The following is a 19,736-nucleotide window of genomic DNA, read 5'->3' as shown; positions in this document are numbered from 1 at the left end:
TTTCTTGGCGGCCCTGCCAATGGTGCCGCTCGGTGTTGCGGCAAGATGGCGGCGCCCAGCCCGTAGCGGGCCGGCGAGCGTGAGGCGGCGGGAAGCGGGGCGCCATGCTGCGCGCCTCTCTCCGCGAGGTGAGCGGTGCCAGCCGCTGGCGAGCCGCCGCGGCGCGGGCTGGTATGGCGGCCGGGGCGAGCGGGCCCGCCGGGTGTCTGTCTGTCCCTTCTCGTCCCCGCTCCCCGGAGCCCGGGGATGGCGCTTTGTCACCTCGACGCGCGAAGCGGGCTCTGTCACCTGGCTGCTTTAACAGGGGGGGATGCGCTTGCAGGTTTCGGCAGCGCTGAAGGAAGGACGTGTCAGTCCGACGGAGCTCTGCTGGCGGTGCCTCTCCCTTATCAAAAGCACCAAGTTTCTGAATGCTTATATTACCGTGGCGGAAGAAGCCGCTTTGAAGCAGGCTGAAGAATCAGAGAAACGATACAGCAGAGGTACGTTTGTAATTAATACTAGTCCCCAAAAAGGCGTCGTGGAGGAACGCTTTGTGTTAGATGAATCCCATTTTCCTTTCCGGGTAGCTGTGTGCTGCTGGGGGGTGAGGGGGTTGAGGCTCCCGTGGGTGCATGCCCATGGTGTGTGCTTGGCACCCAGTAGCATATTCAGGTCAAAAATCAGAGGCAAAGACCTGAACCAAACCAGGTACTGCAGATTAAATACGGTCTGTGCTTCTTGAACGATGTCGTGGCTGTGGGTTGTCTCTTCTCTCCCAATTTATTTCGAATTGGTAGCCAGCAGTTACTGGGATCGGGAAGACGCAGTGGCCTTTTGCAGGCCTGTTGGCTGGGATAGGCAAACACCTGGTGCAGCCTATCAGGTTTCAATTAAGCAAGCAAATGAAAATAAAACAACATTGTTAATCACAGTTATTAGTTGGTGAACAGAACAGCATTCAGTCCTGTTATCTACAGCATTTAGAGGCTGATTGTCCTCATTTTCCTTTGCTTTCCCAGAAAAGGGAAGTTTTCACCTAACGAGGTATGTTTTTTTTTCCTTTCTGGGTGACACTTGCTGTCCTCTGGCAGCTTATGAAAATTGCCACCCGGAGTGTTTTGTTTCCTGACACAGGCCTTTTAATTTAATTTTTTTTTTTTTTTTTTTTTTTTTTTTGGCTGGATGGTGGATAATCGATCACTTAGGGAAGATTTTCTCTGCTTCAGTTATTTTTTTAGATTGTATCTACTGTGTATGTCAGGTAGGCAGAATTTATGGCTCCCAGCCTACGGATGGAGTAGATTTAGGCAGCACCTATGGCTGAAATAAGCATTACATGGTCACATTTGAAAAGGTAAGCACTCCTTTGGGATAGCTAACCTATATGAAAGCAGCTGCCTGTCTTGCAGGCTTAGACACGGTTTGCAGAGCTCTGCTTTGCGAGGCCTGGTCTGGTTTGGCAGAATGCTCAATGCTAGTTAGAATGGAAGATGGTTCTTGAAAATGTGACAGACAACCGTCAAATACTAAGTGGATAGCATTCTTGTTTCCAAAAACACCCAAAGGGACAAATAAAATAAAGTGTAATTGATAAGACTGTACATATATCTTTGTTTTAATCTCTGTTGTCTTTGCAAAAATTCCTCATGCAGGTCAGCCGCTGGGTGTTTTAGATGGAATTCCTATTGCAGTAAAGGACAACTTTAATACAGCTGGCATTGAGACAACATGTGCTTCAAACATGCTAAAAGGTACAGTAGAGCTTTTAAAGTAAAATCAGATCTGATTTTAGAGCTCTTGCTTCTTTCTTCAGAGAGTTTATGGAGTGGAGTTTTCCAGAAATCTAAATATTTTCAAAAAATGAGATGCGAAAATATGTTTGTCTAATTTCTGCCAAGCTCATCCTGGTATTACAGATGCATCTTTTTCTTGTTACAAGCACATTATCTCCTTTATTCATAGTTACATGCTGTTACCAATGTGATGTTTATTATAGCCTATATACTAGAATAGAATTGTTCTATAGTTCTCATTTTGCTTCATGTTACTTTTAGTTCTACAGGAGAGCAGTCAGTGCTTGTCTAGCAAAATCCAAATACATTTTTTTCTTTTTCTTTTTTTTTATTTGTTCTGTTGGTAATTGTTGACTTAAGTATTTTTTTCATATGGCTGTAGGAAGAGTAGACATTAACAATTATTTTCTCCACGTACCTGATAAACAAATATGTTCTATAAGGCTTTTTAAATTTTTTGAGATTTCCTAAGCTCGTTGTTTGTCTTAACACGCCATGAGCATTTACAAGGTGTTAGAAAGTTTTCAGGGTATAAGCAAAAGTAGAAAATACTCCTTGTAACTGTTTTGTTGTGTACAAAGTGAAATTGAAAAGTTTTGTGGAAGATAGCGATAGCTCAAGTAAATTAGCAGACCCATAATCTGATTGTGGTTTTTTTTTAACAGCAGAAGAAAAGAAATATGGCTTTGCCATTTTAAAAAGTGTTACATTACCTGAGATGCTTTTCAGTAAAGCACATTCTCAGACCCATTGTGATTGATTGCACTGTTGTGGCTGAGAGACTTAGGAGTGATGATGTCTTGTTCCTGTTGAGGTTGGGGGTGCAGAAACCCCTGTCAATATTCACAAAAGGAACTGGTTGCTGCCTAGGATCTCATGTGAGTGTCATGGTTCTCATTCTAGTTTATGTAAGGTCTAAGTGGTCAACGGTGCACATGTTTACTGTAGAATAGCCAGTTACTATTTCAGCTTGTGGTTAACCGTATGCTCCTTTATCTCATGATAAGAGGAGATAATTCAAGATAGTTTAGCACTTCACAGAAAGGAGCTCTTTCTCAATTCTGATTTTAGATAGTTTCTGCAAATTAGCTGAATGCTACCCTTCCGGTAACTTGGGTATGTGAAATCTTAGCTCCACACTCTAGATACGTATAATCCAGAATTACTGGGTTCTAAGTTGTGGAGAGAAGAAAAAGGCATTGCAAACAAAACAGCATTTGATTGACTTTTGCTAAATTTTGGAAGTTACTCATGTTATTTTGAAGGAAAACTTTGATACTGTGAACGACAACTTTGAAGTGTTCAGAGTAGCTACTTGTAAAAATCAACTGTATCTCACCACTCACTTATAATTGTTGTGATTGTTTTCAGGTTATGTTTCTCCTTACAATGCTACAGTAGTTCAGAAATTAATGGATCAGGGAGCTGTGCTTTTAGGAAAAACAAACCTAGATGAATTTGCAATGGGGTGAGTGATACTTATTATTTTTAATGTGTGATTGCACATTAAATACACACCATCTGTTCCAATTTACCTGTAATCCTTAACTCGTCTTTTTCAGAGGTTAGGAAATAATGAATACTTACCCATGAAGATCATATAAAGTTGCATTAATTTCTCCCTGAGCATTTATACTGTTGTCTAAATGATACAAATGCTGAGTTTTGCAAAAACTGTGTTCAACTATAGCTGTGTTTGAGGGGGAAGAAGCAGTACAGCCTTTGCAGAAGGCCGAGACGGAGCAGACTTCTTCCAGATCCAGTAGCTTGTTACTAGAATTGGTTACAACACCAGTTAATTGCTGCCTTTTTCTCTCTCCTCACTGGTGGTTTTTGCACTTAGTTAATTATTATCATGCTCCTGATGGCAGTTACCACCTCTGCCGGTCAGCCACTGGACTAATTTGTATGAGTGCTCCCTGACTTGCTGCAAACAGGCTAATGTAAAGTAACACTTTAAATTGCTTAAGCTAATGTTGGTGACTTTTTGTCAGGAGCTTGATAGAAAATACTCTCACAAATTGATTCCTTAGGAAATCAGTGAAGGCAGCCAACCTATAGCAAGGAACAGCACTGGGCAGTTAGGGATAGGCATCTTTGTCACCACAAATGCTGGATCTGGAAAGGAATGTCTGAGACTTTAGTTACCTATGAGAAACAATAAGTGTTGTGTTTTGGTTTTGTTTTTATTTTACCTAAACTGAAGACAGAGGTTTGACTGGGAATTCATGTGGATGGGGTGGAAATACTTTGACTGTATTGTTTTGGGTAAAGTAAATAGTGTGTCAGAGACACTCTTTGAAGGAGGAGCTGGGAAAGAGCTGATTATGCAGTATTACAACTAGTCTAAGCTAATTAAAGTGCAGGATTCTCCTACAAAAGCTTATCCCACTACTGGCCTCTGGTCTGTGTGTTTGCATGGTCTCTTATGCTAGCACCAACATGGCTGCTCCATGTGCTTGATCAGGGTGTGAATCCAGCTCTAAAGTGATGATGCCTCAATAAGGTTAGTTTTCAACTGCTGTGTCAACTGCCCACTGATCTTTTGGCTATAATAACACTGCCCCCCTGGAGTCAGGGGGAACATGGGGTGGAGGTTGTGAAGAAGAAGGAAGGTACCCCCCACCCCTGCTTCTGGTGGCATCTGACTGAAACCAGTTTCTGAGAAGTCAGTGTAACAGTCTGAACCAGCAACCTGTGGCCTCAGGAGAGGGCTACAGAGTGAGTAATAGTGTGTTATTTACAGAGAAGTGCTTGTTCCTGCTATTGTGGGGCTTTCCCCCCCACCTTTAGCAGCATGGTTTTCCGCAAGACTGTGGTCATCTTTTGCTTTTTCCAAATGCAGGGTTAGGAAACCAGAAGATGTTTCTTTTGAAGCAGATGTTCGGGTTTACTGTTACATAGCTTAAATGAGGTTTATATTTTTGTGATTATGTTCTTTTCAGTGGAATTAGACACAGAGGAACAGAAAGAGGTATGAGTTCAGATCCTTTGTGAAGATCTTTTAGACTTTACAGTTCCATGTAACGTTGTTGAAGTTGGCTGCACAAGGATTTATATACAGCAGTCTCTTTAAGCTGAAATTGAATTTGCTATGATGAAGGATGAGGAATTGGATAAAGAAAAAAGCTTGGTGAATGCAGTGTGTCATCTGTCGCTTGTGTCTGTATTTGTCCTGTCTGACTACCTTAGATCTGGGAGTACAGATGGGGTATTTGGACCAGTCAGAAATCCCTGGAGTTATTCAAGACAGTACAAGGAAAAATCTGTTCCAAAATCCGATTCTGAGGACGAAGAGTCTAACTGGGTAATAACAGGAGGGAGCTCAGGAGGCAGTGCGGCTGCTGTGTCATCTTTCACATGTTTTGCGTAAGAGGCTTTAAAAAATTGCTTTTTTATTAAATATCTCCAAATATGTTGAAAAGTTTTAATTTTATAATTTTCTCATAATTTAGTTTGAACCAGGAGGGTTATTTGCACTGGCATGCAAGAATTTATTTCGGCATCCCTAGTTTTTTCGTGGCATATGATGAAGCCAGGATTAATCCACGTAGACAAATTTAGGCTTATTAATTTTGAGTGTTATTCATCATAGTGATACAACCACTTTGTGCTGGGTGAATTAAAATGGTAATGGCAATAAAGGAATGACAGTTTTATTATTATTCTCACATACTCTCTTAAAATTAACATGGGTTTTGTGACACATCATCTTCCTCAGAAAGTGCATGACACAAATACATGCTGAAAATGTAATTGAGCAAATGAGGAGATCCCTTAATTTGTAACAGTATAATAATCTTTCCTCCCCTCCTTTGTTTTTATAGCAGAGTTATGTAGTAATTAATACATGAGATTTGGGATCTGAAAGCTTTCAAATCCCTGACTTAACAGAAGGATGCACAGATACTACTCAGATACTTACAGACTTGTCTGCTTTAAAAAGTTAGAAGACAGTTTTAGTTTGGGGGGGGGGGTGTGTTTGAGTTTTTTTAAAGTGATTTTAAAAAGGCAGATATTTTTTTTACAATAATCATTATCTGCATGAACTAGCAAATGCTATTTAACAAATCGGTTATCTATATTATCTTCCCATCCAACTGTTAAAAGAAATCTGATCCTTAAAACTTTACACCTTTAATTTTATACAGTTTTTAGAGCTGCATAGTGGAACATATTTTATAGAAGATGATTTCAGTTGTGCTCTTAACTGGAAGGTGTTTAAGAATGCTTTTTAGTTACTGTGTTCTCATTTACCCATTGACTATATTGTAAGTGTCTATTTTATTGTGGAAATATTTTTTGCTAATGTTGATTACAGCTTTTTTAAAAAAATGTCTTTATATACAAGACCCAGTTTATTTTATGTTTTTTTTAAATGATACCTCTCTTCATCTCATTGCCCTTTGCTAAGATGTAGTTTACTCAACATTTTAATACTGTTGAAAATGAACTCGATGCAGCCATTCCCAAGGACTGCTGGTCCTTGTCCTGAGCCAGAATGGGCTGATCCTGATAGGGTCTGGCACCTTCTCTTATGTTGCTGGGCATGCTGAACTCTCATTTTGCACTGCTCAGCACTTTGTCAGATCATGGAGGTTTTTTTGTCCAGCTATTTTATTGCTTATAACCTATTGTATATCCACTCTATTAGTTTCTTTCAGGCATCAGGAATGCTGCCAGTCTTTGTCTTTTCAGTTTGAAATTTGGATGTACAGAAATGCTACAAAATTGAGGATCTTTTATATCAACACAAAAGCTCTGAAAAAATTCCACTTCAGCAAAGTCAATTGAATTGGTTCAGCCATCTCAGAAACAGATGCCTATGGGAAAAGTCACATAACCACTTCAATAAAAGTTATACCTCCTCCTGAAGTGTAATTTGTTTTTGGCAAAGATTTAGATGAAAGCCGTTTTATTTTTTAAATGGTGCTTGAAGTTAAAATTATTAAGAACTAGAAGAGTGGATTTCATTGCAATACGAATTTCCAATTCCATTACAATTTTTGTAATAGAAATTTCAATTTAGAAAGAACAAGGTTTCACCTGTGAAAGAATAAAAAAAAGTAAAAAAAATATTTAAAAATGGCCTAAAATTGCACCTAAGCTGCTGTAAGCTGGGAGTTCTGATGCTATGCTTTGTAGGTTTGGAAGCAGGAAAAACATCCTAGACTTTGAAAAGTGTGCCCTCTTCTTAGGGGCAAGAAGTGTACTGTGTCACTGATTGTCTATTGAAAGATGCTGCTTCATAGCGTATTAGCTGCTGAATGACTACGACAGCGATGTCTGAAAATCATACACTAAATCACATGAGGTGTATCTTTTGGAATCCACAGTACTGGAACAGACCAACAGAGAAGGCAGAAGTAGGTATTTAGGGCCATGTTCAGATGGCTGAAATTCTACCTGTCTACTTCTGCTTTGTGAAGAGAACTGGGCTTTCCTGATGGCTAGTGCGGAGACACTAAGAAAAGTAAGAGAACAGATAAAAAATAGCAGACATAGGGAGCAGACTGAAATTTAGGCTGTGTGATTATGACTTCTAATCTGGAAGAATTCACGCATTTTTAAATCCGTGCATCTTAAAGCTGTAAATTTTTATTATTTGGATAAGTTCTGAATTACTAATTGATAATCCTTTTGAAACCGTAGAGCCTTAGGGTCAGACACAGGAGGATCTACCCGAAACCCTGCTGCTCATTGTGGTCTAGTAGGTTTAAAGCCAACATATGGACTGATTTCTCGCCATGGTCTCATTCCCCTAGTGAACTCTATGGATGTGCCAGGAATCCTAACCAGATGTGTGGATGATGCAGCAGTTGTGTTAGGTATTACTACTTCATATGTCTTTGTATACAGCATACCTTTGTTTACATTACCTAAAACCAAACTGAATTCTGGCTACCCAGAATACCCAGTGTATATTTTGCTGTTCTTTACATGTCATGTCAAATTTCAGGTTTGCTTGCTGGACATGATCCTAAAGACTCTACCACAATTCAGGACAGCTTTAAGCCATTTGAACTACCCAATTTGACTGACATCAGCAAGCTCTCGATAGGAATTCCAAAGGTAACATTTACATACTGTCAATAATTGTGGACAGGAATGGCAAATAGGATACCTAACAAAAAAATATTTGTGTCTTGCTCACCACCTTGTAGTCTCTCATGATTTAAAACAGTGAAGACAGTACAAAGCAGCTCCTGGAAAAGAGCCGTATGTGCTCTGTTGCCTGTGCAGGCAAGCACATGCTAATGCTTCATCTGAAACATTTTGTCATTATTGTGGGAAGCTCTACTGGGAAGTTCCAAGGCAAATGGGGAACTTCAGTTCTTGGTTCCTTCTGTTACTTTTTCATCAGTCACCTGTATAACCTCAAACCAAGTTGCTTTTAGTGCCGTCTCACACAGTGACGTTAGTATTGGTTTGTGCAGTGCTTTGAGATACTTGACTAAATGGCACTGTGTTAACACAAAGCAGAATTTTAAAAGCAGTTGAGTAGCAGAAGGAGCTGTAATTCACAAAGCTCTGATAAGGATTGAAAGACAACTCTAATCTGGCTTCTGATGTATACAATTCAATCATGTTTGTAAGGATACTTGCAATTTAGGCACAAAATTTGGGACTTCAGCCTATCTTTAATTTAGTAAATGCTCTGCCTTCAAAGAGACAATGTGAATAACATTTGTTGGTTTGATTCTCAGTATTTGAACCTGTGTTAGAACAGGTATATTAAAAGATTTAATTTGGTAAACAGATGTCCACTGAGCAATTATTCGGGATCTGTGAAATGCAAAAATTGTATGCCTAGAAAATTAATAGCTGCATATTGTTTAGATGTTGATAAAGCTAAAATAGTGGTATTGGTTAATTATTCATATCCTTTGGACAGTTGTTCTCTACTGCTACAGATTATCTTAAACAGATACGTGCATATATTAAACATGGGTCATAATTACTCAGGAATTAGTATTATGACCCTGATACTGTGGGTTAAAAGTAAAGCAAGTATCCTCAAAAATAGAAAATTTTAATAGAATATCTTTAACTTAAGCTATGTTCCTGTTTAAGAGCTATCTAAGTCTTGTCCCAACCCCTTGATTGTAGTTCTTCGGTGGGTTGGTTTGTTTGTTTCACTGAGGCAAGCCAGTTGCCACTGGTATGCAGTGGCCCTAATATCTTTTTATCTTTCCTGCTCACAGCAGCCCTAGTATTAGGATTTAAACCTGAAGAGTTTCTACCCACAAACTGCAGAGCAGTGCATCACAGTCTCCATGAATAGACAAATAAGTAAATAATTGGGCAATTCCTCCTTGGGAAGAAACTGCTGAAATTCTGTGGGCTGCAATATGTGGGGTGATTCTACTGAGATGAACATAATATTCTTAAGAAGACTGAATCCTGTTAATTTAATACTGTTTGATTGAATAATATTTAGTAGATGCAAGAAGCTTTAGTAAGTACTTTAAATCATATAGTGGTGAGGTGATAGTTTCAGTGTATTTTTTAGCAAGGAGTATTTGTGTTTTGGTTGCCATTGTAAGTAAATCAGTATGTAAAATCACTCCCTTTTTTGTTTTTCTCTGAGGAATATCATGCACCAGGTCTTTCTAGTGAAATTCTGGCTGTCTGGTCAAAGGCTGCTGACCTCTTTAAGAGTGCAGGTGCTAAAGTAATTGAAGTGAGTCTACCACACACTCGTTACTCAATTGTCTGCTATCATGTGCTGTGCGCAGCAGAAGTGGCATCAAATATGGCCAGGTTTGATGGACTGGAATATGGTAAGGCCTTTGAAAAAACTTTTTTCTCGGACAATAGAGACATTGCTGGATGCCATTAAAAAGTATTAGTTTTAATAGATACGCTCTTTATGGTTGAATGCTTCGTGTTCTTTCTTCAAGATGGATGAAGTAAAAACGCTGTCCAAGAAAAATGAGTAAATAAATATATACTGTAATATATTTCACTTCTAGACACAGGACTGTCTGGGCTTAAAATCTGTTTATATATCTATAATAAAATATGAATCATATGCTTTGTTCTGGAATGGTAGTATATCAAACTGAGCAAACAGTGGCTTATTGTATTACTATGTATAACACTACCTTATGTTGTAAAATCTTAAGGATTAGAAAAAGTATTAATTTCCAAAGTGCTTTTTCTTTTCAGGACACCGTTCTGACATGAACAAGTCCACAGAAAGTATGTATGCTGCAACACGACGAGAAGGCTTTAATGATGTTGTGAGAGGAAGAATTCTGTCAGGAAACTATTTCTTGTTGAAACAGTAAGCAGAACATCTTTAAACTTAAATTTGTCAAGTTAACAATTCTTTAAGCAAATGGTGATTAATTATTCACGGTGACATGAAAAAAATATTCATCCTTACACTAGTAGCTACTTGTATTTATTATTATTGCTTTAGCTATATAATACCTAGTGAACTGCTAGTAATGAATGATAGTGTTTTCCGTTAGTCTTACCAGTGAGCCTCCTAAATTAAATAAATAAAAGGACATAGTGATTTTTTTTTCCTCCTACCAGGGTGTTATTGGCGCCTATTAGTTGAATTAAGGAAAAATCTGTCCTATGGTATGACATTGAAATCATACTGAAGCCATTACTGCTGTAGTTTTCAAAGTTCTGTAGCTGTTAATTCCATTAGAACTGCATAGAAAAACTACTGATGCATTCTAGTGAGGTCTTCTAGAGAAGGACAGAAGATATGGCAATTAAATTAACTTACAGCTCTTTGCCTCAGTATACAGGGAAAGGAAGGCCCTGGCAAAGGTACTGAACTGATGTCTTTACAGAAGACAGGTTTTTATCCAGCTTGTGTAGAGAGGCTGGTGCATGGATCAATTTTACCTTTTTTCCCTTATTTTTCAGTCCTTGTCCAACAGTCCTAATTTATGGTAGTAAAAGTGCTGGGTTTCTCTGTCTTGATTTGTTCAGATGCTAACAGAAATATTAATTGTGCCATCAGTCTTAATGCAAGTGCACTACAGAAAGAGCTCTGTCTGCTGGAGTATTCGTCAGATGTGACTTCTAGTTGCTTTAGGGGACAGGAATGTTATCAGTCAGTATGAAACAACCAGCTTTTATGGAATGCTGATATTCCTGCCAAGTGTGCTCCTTCTGGTTACAGCTGTCCAGATCGGCTTTCCTAAAGCTGCTTTAAAATTCATGTAGTTCACTCTTCTGTAAAGGAATATACAATTGGCTTCCATCAAGATTGAACAGGAGAGTCCTGTTCTTGTCCGCAGTAAATTACTTTTGAAGAACAGAACACAGGGTTCAAAAAGCATTCTTAGAATAAATAGTAAAGCCATCTGTGTCTCCTGCAAATGTTGCATTTTACAGATTATTTTTATCTTGCTTTTGTAATCTGTAAAATAACTAGGTGGTTGTTCAGGAAGTTGTGTTTAATATCTTTATGAATGATCTGGAAAAGAGGATCAAGTGCACCCTCAGTAGGTTTGCAGACGGCACCAAGTTGGGTGGAAGCACTGATCTATCTGCCTGAGGGCAGGCAGGCTCTGCAGAGGGAGCTGGGCAGGCTGGACCGATGGGCCCAGGCCAGTTGCATGAGGTTCAACCAGGCTCAGTGCCGGGTCCTGCCCTTGGGTCACACCAGCCCCACGCAGCGCTACAGGCTGGGGGAAGGGTGGCTGGGAAGTGCCCAGGGGAAAGGACCTGGGGGTGCTGGTCAGCAGCCAGCTGAACCCAGCAGGGTGCCCAGGTGGCCAAGGAGGCCACCAGCATCCCGGCTTGTATCTGAGACAGCGTGGCCAGCAGGACTGGGGCAGTGACCGTGCCCCTGTACTGGGCACTGGTGAGGCTGCACCTCGAATCCTGTGTTCAGTTTTGGGCCCCTCGCTGCAAGAGGGACGTGGAGGTGCTGGAGCGTGTCCAGAGACGGGCAACGGGGCTGGGGAAGGGTCTGGAGAGAAAGTCTTATGAGGAGCAGCTGAGGGAACTGGGGTTGTTTAGCCGGGAGAAAAGGAGGCTCAGGGGGATCTTAGCACTCTATACAACTGCCTGAAAGGAGGCTGTAGGAGGTTGGGTGTTGGTCTCTTCTGCCAAGTAACAAGAGGAATGGCCTCAGGTTGTGCCAGGGGAGGTTTAGATTGGATATTAGGAAAAAAATTCTGCACTGAAAGGGTTGTCAAGCATTGGAACAGGCTGCGCCGGGGCAGTTGTTGAGTCACCATCCCTGGAGGTATTTAAAAGACATGTAGATGTGGTGCTTAGGGACTTTCTAAAGTTAACAGAATGATTTCAGAAACTGTTGTAGAAAAAGGGCAAATTATCATGATATGACTTCTTAACTTGAATCTGCTGTCTATTAATTGTAACTATTTTCACTGCAGTTTTTCAGAAACAAATCTTTAGATTGCTCTAACAAAGTGGCTTTTGGGCAGTTTTTATCTACATTTTATCAACAAACACTCTGGCATGTAGCATAGCTGTGGTTTTAGGTGGCAATTACTTTTGAAACTGAACTTCTCTGAATTTAAGGATTCCACTTTTACCAGTTCTGCATATGAAGTTAAAAGGAACAATAGACATAAAGCTGACTAATTTGTTTCTGCTTCCCAGTTGTGTAAAGACAGTTTAGAAATCCATAGACCACTTGTTTACATGAGAAAAAAAAAGTTCAAGAAAGATAAGGTCTTTAGCATACTTCTCTGTAGAATACTATACAAACACATGGATAGCTTTAAGTCCATCTGGAGCCCTGTAGATGGTGGGACTTTTTCACGTGCTGTAAGTATCTTGCTGGATTGAATCCTAAATGATTAATGCCTATTTTCCAGGCCTCCTGAGTTCTGTATTGTTTCTAGGCTTTGCTGTGCTGCCCAGCAGTGAAATTCAATACACAGTTTCAGAATGGTCATAAAATTGTTGTTTTGATTTTTTAGTTAATCATTGTAAACTAGGATTTTGTTTTCCCTTCACCTTTCTCCAGCAGTGTGCCCTCATTTCTTCCTTCTCCAACAGCTTCATTGCTGTGAGAGCATAAACACCATGCTTGATGACTAAGCTTCTGGTTTATCAAAAACTCAAGTACCGGTGTTAGGCTTTTAACCAAAAGGAATACTGGGCTTGTATTTTCTACAGTAACTAGAGAAATTAAGTTCTGTCGTTTTGGAATTAAATGTCAGGCCCTCATGTCCATATTTCTTTCTAGGAACTATGAGAATTATTTTATTAAAGCACAGAAAGTCAGACGTCTCATTGCCAATGACTTTGTGAAGGTTTTCAGGAGCGGTGTTGATATTTTACTCACTCCTACCACTCTGAGTGATGCAGTACCATACATGGAATTCATCAAAGAAGACAACAGAACCCGCAGCGCACAAGATGACATCCTAACACAGGCTGCAAACATGGCTGGTGAGTAGGGACAGGAATTCATCTATGTTTTCCCCTGCCTAGTCATTTTTAATGTCAATTCCCTTCAGCTATTTAACCTCTTCTTTAAAATCAAGATATTTCACCCCTGTGTTGTAAGTCTCACAGTAATAGCCAGGTATAAGGATAGTTTATTAAATTCTTTAGAATGTAAGACTAGATTTTAAAGTGGGGCACATTGGAACTGAGTGCGGACTGCAGGTAAGATGAATCTGCTCAAGTTCCAGAGACCAAAGTAATTTTTCTAAGGAGAGCTGATTAGCTATTCAGAGGACGCTGGCTCCTTAAATCACTCTGATTTCTTGTGATCAGCTAGCAGTATCCTTAGTTCATTGACTCTAGTTAAAATAACTTGTCTTTTTTCCTCTACAGAATTTATTTTCTGGTTCTCTTAGAATTGCTACAGAAATTACTCCAACTGGATTTATTTAATGTATTATCTTTGCATTTGTATCTTTCTTTCAGGACTGCCAGCCATAAATGTTCCTACAGCTCTTTCAGAGAGGGGTTTGCCAGTTGGGCTTCAGTTCATTGGACGTTCATTCCAGGAGAAGCAGCTTCTCACTGTAGCCAGATGGTTTGAAAAACAAGTAAAATTCCCAATGATCCAGCTAGAAGTAGTAAAGAGGCATGACCACGATGTTGTTCAGCATCAGAAATCTGCTTCTTTTTCGTAACGTGAGACTTGCTAGTCAGCTAAAGCAAGAAACCTATGGGGTCGGTCTAAAAATATTCCTGCTGTTAACTCTCTTTTGCAGAAATAATCCATTTTAGGATGGAATCATGACAGCTTGTTACTGTGTAATTAAGGCAAAGTGAATCATTAACTAAACATGTCTGTGTTATTAAGAACCATTTTTAACTGACATTAAAAACAGCAAGTTGAAATTGTATATCTTATGCCTGCGGAGCTGCTTTTTTTCCATTCCCAGAGGGTGTGTAAGGTATCTGGCCCATTAAACAACTAACCTGAACTTTTGTGTGAAAATTGCATAGTTGCCAAAGGGCTTGGTTTCCTTCTGGAGCGTAGACTTTTGTAATGGAAACAACCAGACAAGCTCTAATGGAACAAAGGTATCAAGGATCTGTTCACCAACAGGTATATACAAAAGGAAACAAGGGAATAACTGTATAGATAATTAATTTTTAAAATAAGTAAATCCCTACTTCTAGCAAACTCATGCAGAAGGTGAAATAACCTTCAGGTTTACACATCGTGCAGATTATTCTGGTTACATCCATTGTAAGAATGATGATGTCTAGTAGTCCTTGAGTAGTTACTTTCTTCTTCCTCTAATCATGTCACTGTGCGCATCCTGTCTTGCATCAGCTTGCTGACCAGAGCTGTCAGTGAGGTTATCCATGTTGGAATACCTGCTCTCTGATGTGCAGTCACATCCACCGCTTACTGTTTCTAAAAGTAAAGGTCTGTGTCTTTTGCCCAGAGTTTGCGATAAAATTTGGACTGTGGAGAGTATTCCTGGAGACACATGAAAGGCCTTGGAGAGTTACAGAAGAGAACAAGCAGAGAATTGTTCCTTCCCTTGGAAATTAATTCTGGACTGACTTCTGTCCCACAGGAAAATCCCTGCTTGTACATGGCAATCTTTCTCTTAAAACTTCCCCTGATGTTAAGAGAAATCTGATGGAAAAAGTGGAGCGAGGCAGATTCTCATTTTGTTTCCCAAGCAGCTACGGAAGGGGAACTGTTAGTATACCTGCACTACTTTTGTTAAAAGCAGGGCTCTGATTGCAGTGTCCAGCATCCTCTAAACAAGCATTCAGATGAGAAGAGCAATTGGCTGTTCTGACACGGGTCCTTCACAGTTTCTTCTTTTGGTAGATTTCTGAGCATAGAATAACTATGCAGTGAAATACACAGTAGAGAAGATACAAATCAAGCAAGCAGACATCCATTCTGCACAGCATTTACAACTTCTATGTTAGTAGTTGAGACCTATCTTTGAACTGAAGGTTGTGAAGACTTGAAAACAGAGCTCCTGGGTAGATAGTTAAATTTCTGGGCTGTTAGATACAAGGCAGCCCAAATAAGGCTTCTGCCCTGCTTCCAGTCCCAGCTGTTTTGTGTTTTTTGGGGACCATATACCTGATGCTCTTTCTTTGCTCCCCTAAGGATGGAATTTCCCCAAGTCAGAGATGACGGCTAGTGGAACCAGCATGGTCAAACATCTGAATGTAAGCGAGTTACTGAAGTTGTACAAGACGATACCTAAGAGACATCTGCTGTCTTCATATTAGAAAACCATTCTCAAGCAGTTGAATCTGGGGTCCTCAGCAGTTCCTGAAGTAGCTTAACATCCCAGATTACTGTAGATACAGCGATTGTGCAGAGCATCTCTGAGCAGAGCTTTTTTTGTGCAGCTGCTACCAGCGCCCAAGTCATGGCTCCAGAGTTACGAGTTTCTGTGATGGGTAATTAGACTCGAAACTCATTGTTACAGACACGGAGGAATTCCAGGGAGCAGAAAGGTCTGGGGGTTAAAAAAAAATAAATAAAAAATTAAAAACCCCCAACCTGTCTATACAAATACTTTATATAACTGCCTTGAAAAACAATTTGCTAAAATAATAAGAGTTAAAAGTTTTATGGTATTGCAGTTGCCACAGCAGGGGGTAGGTGTAACCTAACCACACCGTGAGCCCAGATAATTCCAGTGTTTCCTGAAGGAAACAAAAAGCTAGAGCTTTAGCAAGCAGGTAGTCTGCTTAAATGTTTAGGGGTGCAAATTAGAAACTGTAAGGACACTGTGTAGTGGAAAAGTTATTTTTGAGAAGAAAAGTATTAAGAGCTTTTGCTTAAGATGTTTTTAAATACAACTGCAATCCGATATTGCAGTTTGTGCAGTTTCCACATATGTTGTTTTTCCTTCACTCTCCTTAATAGACTCATAGTAAGGAGAAATTCAAAGGAAAATTTAACCTGACTGCTGCTACTTGTTTGTTCCCGCATTTCTGTTTTCAAGTTGGGGGGCTTTGCCTGGTTCTGCATGTGGTTTTGTAGCCTGGGCTATGGGCCGATACCTGTACAATAAGGGTATAAGGGCTGTAGAGTCAAAAGCAAATGCTGCTGCAAAATATGCAATTAAATGGACTTCAAAGCACTGGGAAATTATTTTTTTTTCTAAAGGGACTGTTCTTGTAGGTCGCTGTGTTGGTTAGTGAACAAATTTGTGTGACCTGCCTTGCTGCACTGGTTGTGATGTGTGGTGGATGGGTTGCTGTCACCTGTGCTGGCCCAAACACCTGGGGCAGCAATGGAGCAACTGGGCACTTGCCTGCACTGTACTGTGAACTGGGATAGCTGCTGGGTTGCAACTGCTGTTTGCTAACACCAATCCCGACGGGGAGAGAAGCTCCTGCACTGCTGCAGTGTATGGGGTACAAGCAATAGGCACTTCACTGTGCCACCCAAGAGAAGTTTCAGCTTGGGAAGAGACACAGAGAAGCACAGAAAAGTTGTCTAGGCAGGCTGTGAAACACCAGGGGGTAAAACACATGGAAGAGGGGGAAGATTAAGTGTCATAGAAGCTGTTAACTCATTTGAGAAGCCAGAGACTTAGGAAGAAAAGGACATGGGGACAAGGAAGCATAAATATTCTGTTGAAGGAGGGAGGGGCCCCAACTTCATGTTCCTAAATGGAAATCTTTGAAGGTGGGTGCCTTTGTGAATTGCACCTCTCTGAACTAGAATGTCCACTTGATTTAGTCCAAGACCAGAATGTTTAAGAGTTGCATTTGAAAACTGGTCCCAAAGTGAGTACTATTCAGGCACACATAATGCCTGACACAGACACATAATACGTGCTTAACAAAGACCAAAAGGAAAACATGTAATTAACAATATACTTCAGGAAGCCTAAGGACACACTGCAAAAAGGACCTCATGAGCTCAATTTCTCTTCATAGGTAACTATTTCATACAGTCATCTCCATAAATTTATTAAAATCTATCTAAAGAGTATTTTGGTTTCTTCTATTAGTATTCCAGAACCTTTTGTTAGAAACTTTAATCACATCCAAGCCACACACACCTATTTGCTCAAGGCGATATTGTTCTTTTGTTTAAATATGCCTCCTCACTCCTTGTGTTTAATTCATTCTTGTGTTTATAGAGCACAGTTGCATTCTTCCTTAGCCTTTATCCTGCTAGGACAAATAAATCAAGCTCTTCCAGTTTACTCCTGTATATTAGAGTGCCCTGTGCTAATCCCTGTAGCCGTTCACTCCACCTGCTCCAGCTGAATCCATCTGTCTTCCAACACAGGTGACTAGTATTGTAAAGATGATTCCAGGTGCAGTTTTAAAAGTGCAACAGCATTAATATTTCCCCATTGCTCCTGAAAAATTCGTCCCCAAAACAATCTGGAACCACACTTGGCTTTTACTCAGCTATATTACACCACACCGGCGGCTCAAAGCCAATTTACAATTAACCAGTGCACTCAGGGGCTTTTTCTGTCTCCATTGCTTTCAACAGATAAGCATTTCCATATGAGCTGAGAGCTCATTGTTAGGCTTCTAGGTTAATGAGCCTGCATTCCTCATTACTGCTATTCAAACCATCAGTTTTCCAGTTTTTCCTGTAGAGTCCAACTCTCCACTGTTTTGACAGTAACTCCCAGCTTCATGTCATCAGAAACAAAGAATGTGTCCTTCAAATATCTTTACTTATCACTATCTTACCACTGTCTACAAGTATCTTAAGGGTGAGTGTCAAATGCCCAGTGACAGGATGAGGGGCAATGGGCACAAACTGCAACACAGGAGGAAACCTGTGGTTTTTGAACATCAGATGGATGTTCAACCCATCTGAACACGAGGAAAAACTTCTTTGAGGGTGGCAGAATCCTGGGACAGGCTGCCCAGAGAGGCTGTGGGGTCTCCTTCTCTGGAGACATTCCAAACCCACCTGGACACAATTCTGTGCAACCTGCTCTAGGAGAACCTGTCTTAGTAAGGGGTTGGACTAGATGATCTCCAGAGGTTCCTTCCAGCCCTGACTGTTCTGTGACTCCATGATAACTTTACCCTCATTGCAATCATTTTCCAAGCCCTTGCTGCCAATGGACTTGGAGAACAATAAAATCCAGCTTCTTCTGTGTAGCTTCGGTAAATCTCACCTGTGGCCTGATGATTCATGACAGTGCATCACTTATTGACAACAGCTAGATACAGCCTGAGGAGCTGCAGCCACACTTAAAAACTTGGAGTTTTGGTCCTCATTCTGTTCCATAGCTGGCTTGCTTTGAAGGCTACAGGCAAACAGAGCCCCATTGCAATAGACACTGTGCAAGAATATCAGGAAAAGAACCTGCCCTTGAAAAGAGCTTGCATCTATTGCATGTTTACCCGCCACCCCCACCCCCTAAAAACAACAACAAAAACCCACCCCAGGATAATATGCTATTGTATCCACAGTGCTGGAAACATAAGAGCCTGAATGATCTACTCTCAATTGCAAACAATGGAAACATGCTGAATCACTAAAACCAAACCTTCAATAGGCAAAATGCAGCCTTGTCACTAAGACAAACTGCTAATAGCAACAATGAGGCTTGGAACAGCTTGTATGGAGCCAAACTGCCTCTTGTACTTCTGCTGAAGTTCATCCAAAGTTGAACGAGGAAGTCTCCAGATGGTCACTGGAACTGGAGCTAGAAGGAGGGGCCATTATGTTACTTTCTTGTTCATACACAAAGTGTAGATTTTTGTTTAATGCTTACATTTAAGACTTATGCCCAGAGGAATGGACAGGATAAACTATGAAGGAAAGTGGCATAACCTAAACAGGGAGAATGTTACTACTTTAAAAGTATATTGTAGCCATAGCACTTTGGCAGGTATTAACTCAAATAGCAAGGGGGAAAGCACAACTGTGTTGCAAAGTTTGTGCTGTGCTTTTTTGATACAGCATGTAAGACAATGCCAGTTCTTTTACAGAAGAGAACATCTAACATCAGAGTATTTAAGCAGACAAGCAACAAAATCCTCTATTGCATCCCCAGTCAGCAGTGTGACGGGCAGGAGGATGTCCAAGTTGTTGAGCTGAGCTGTAAACTACAGTTCATTCTGGATCTTCCATTTCGGGTTGTATTTGTGTCTGCCCCCTGCGCTACACAAGCTCACTGACAGTGCACACCCAACACCGCCTGGCTCAGGGAGAGCATGAAATACCTCAAAAAGACTTTGAGAGAGCAGCAGCAGCTCTGAGTCAGACTGCCCGCTCCCAGGGAGGCCAGCTCGCTTGCTGTGCAGATGATCAGCGGTAGGAAGGCGCTAGGCTCCATCACAGGGGTCACACAACAAGTCAGAGAAGATATTTAGGAGGAAGAGCTGCCCCTGAGAGGGCTGTCCACTACAGGCAGGGCAAAGGCTGTCTTCAGGAAGACATGAGGGCAGACCTGGCACCTTGCCAGAAGTGCTGGTCCATAGGAAAGCTAACATCGTTTAGAAAAAGGGCATTTCTTAGGACTGTTTGTTTTAATAGGTCTGTTCTTACAGTTTTCAAGCATAGTGATA

The 19,736-nt window shown here is 40.6% G+C and overlaps 1 protein-coding gene across 2 annotated transcripts; it reads left to right on the top strand.

Moving 5' to 3' along the window:
• Position 1: 1 nt before the first annotated feature.
• QRSL1 (glutaminyl-tRNA amidotransferase subunit QRSL1) lies at positions 2–14,089 on the top strand. 2 transcript variants are annotated; one of them, XM_080389830.1, is made up of 11 exons: positions 2–128; positions 323–482; positions 1,635–1,733; positions 3,147–3,243; positions 4,968–5,144; positions 7,428–7,603; positions 7,735–7,847; positions 9,367–9,559; positions 9,948–10,065; positions 12,973–13,178; positions 13,662–14,089. In XM_080389830.1, the coding sequence occupies exons 1-11, from the start codon at positions 105–107 to the stop codon at positions 13,871–13,873; spliced, it is 1,575 nt and encodes a 524-aa protein (XP_080245956.1). In that variant the 5' UTR covers positions 2–104; the 3' UTR covers positions 13,874–14,089. The 2 variants fall into 2 exon arrangements, with proteins under 2 accessions (XP_080245956.1, XP_080245957.1); XM_080389831.1 differs by lacking the exon at positions 4,968–5,144.
• Positions 14,090–19,736: the final 5,647 nt, after the last annotated feature.

Source organism: Falco punctatus, assembly GCF_963210335.1.
Source record: "Falco punctatus genome assembly, chromosome: 5".
Taxonomy (NCBI): domain Eukaryota; kingdom Metazoa; phylum Chordata; class Aves; order Falconiformes; family Falconidae; genus Falco; species Falco punctatus.
Note: the sequence above shows the minus strand (reverse complement) of the source record. Positions and strands in the feature narration are given on the sequence as shown.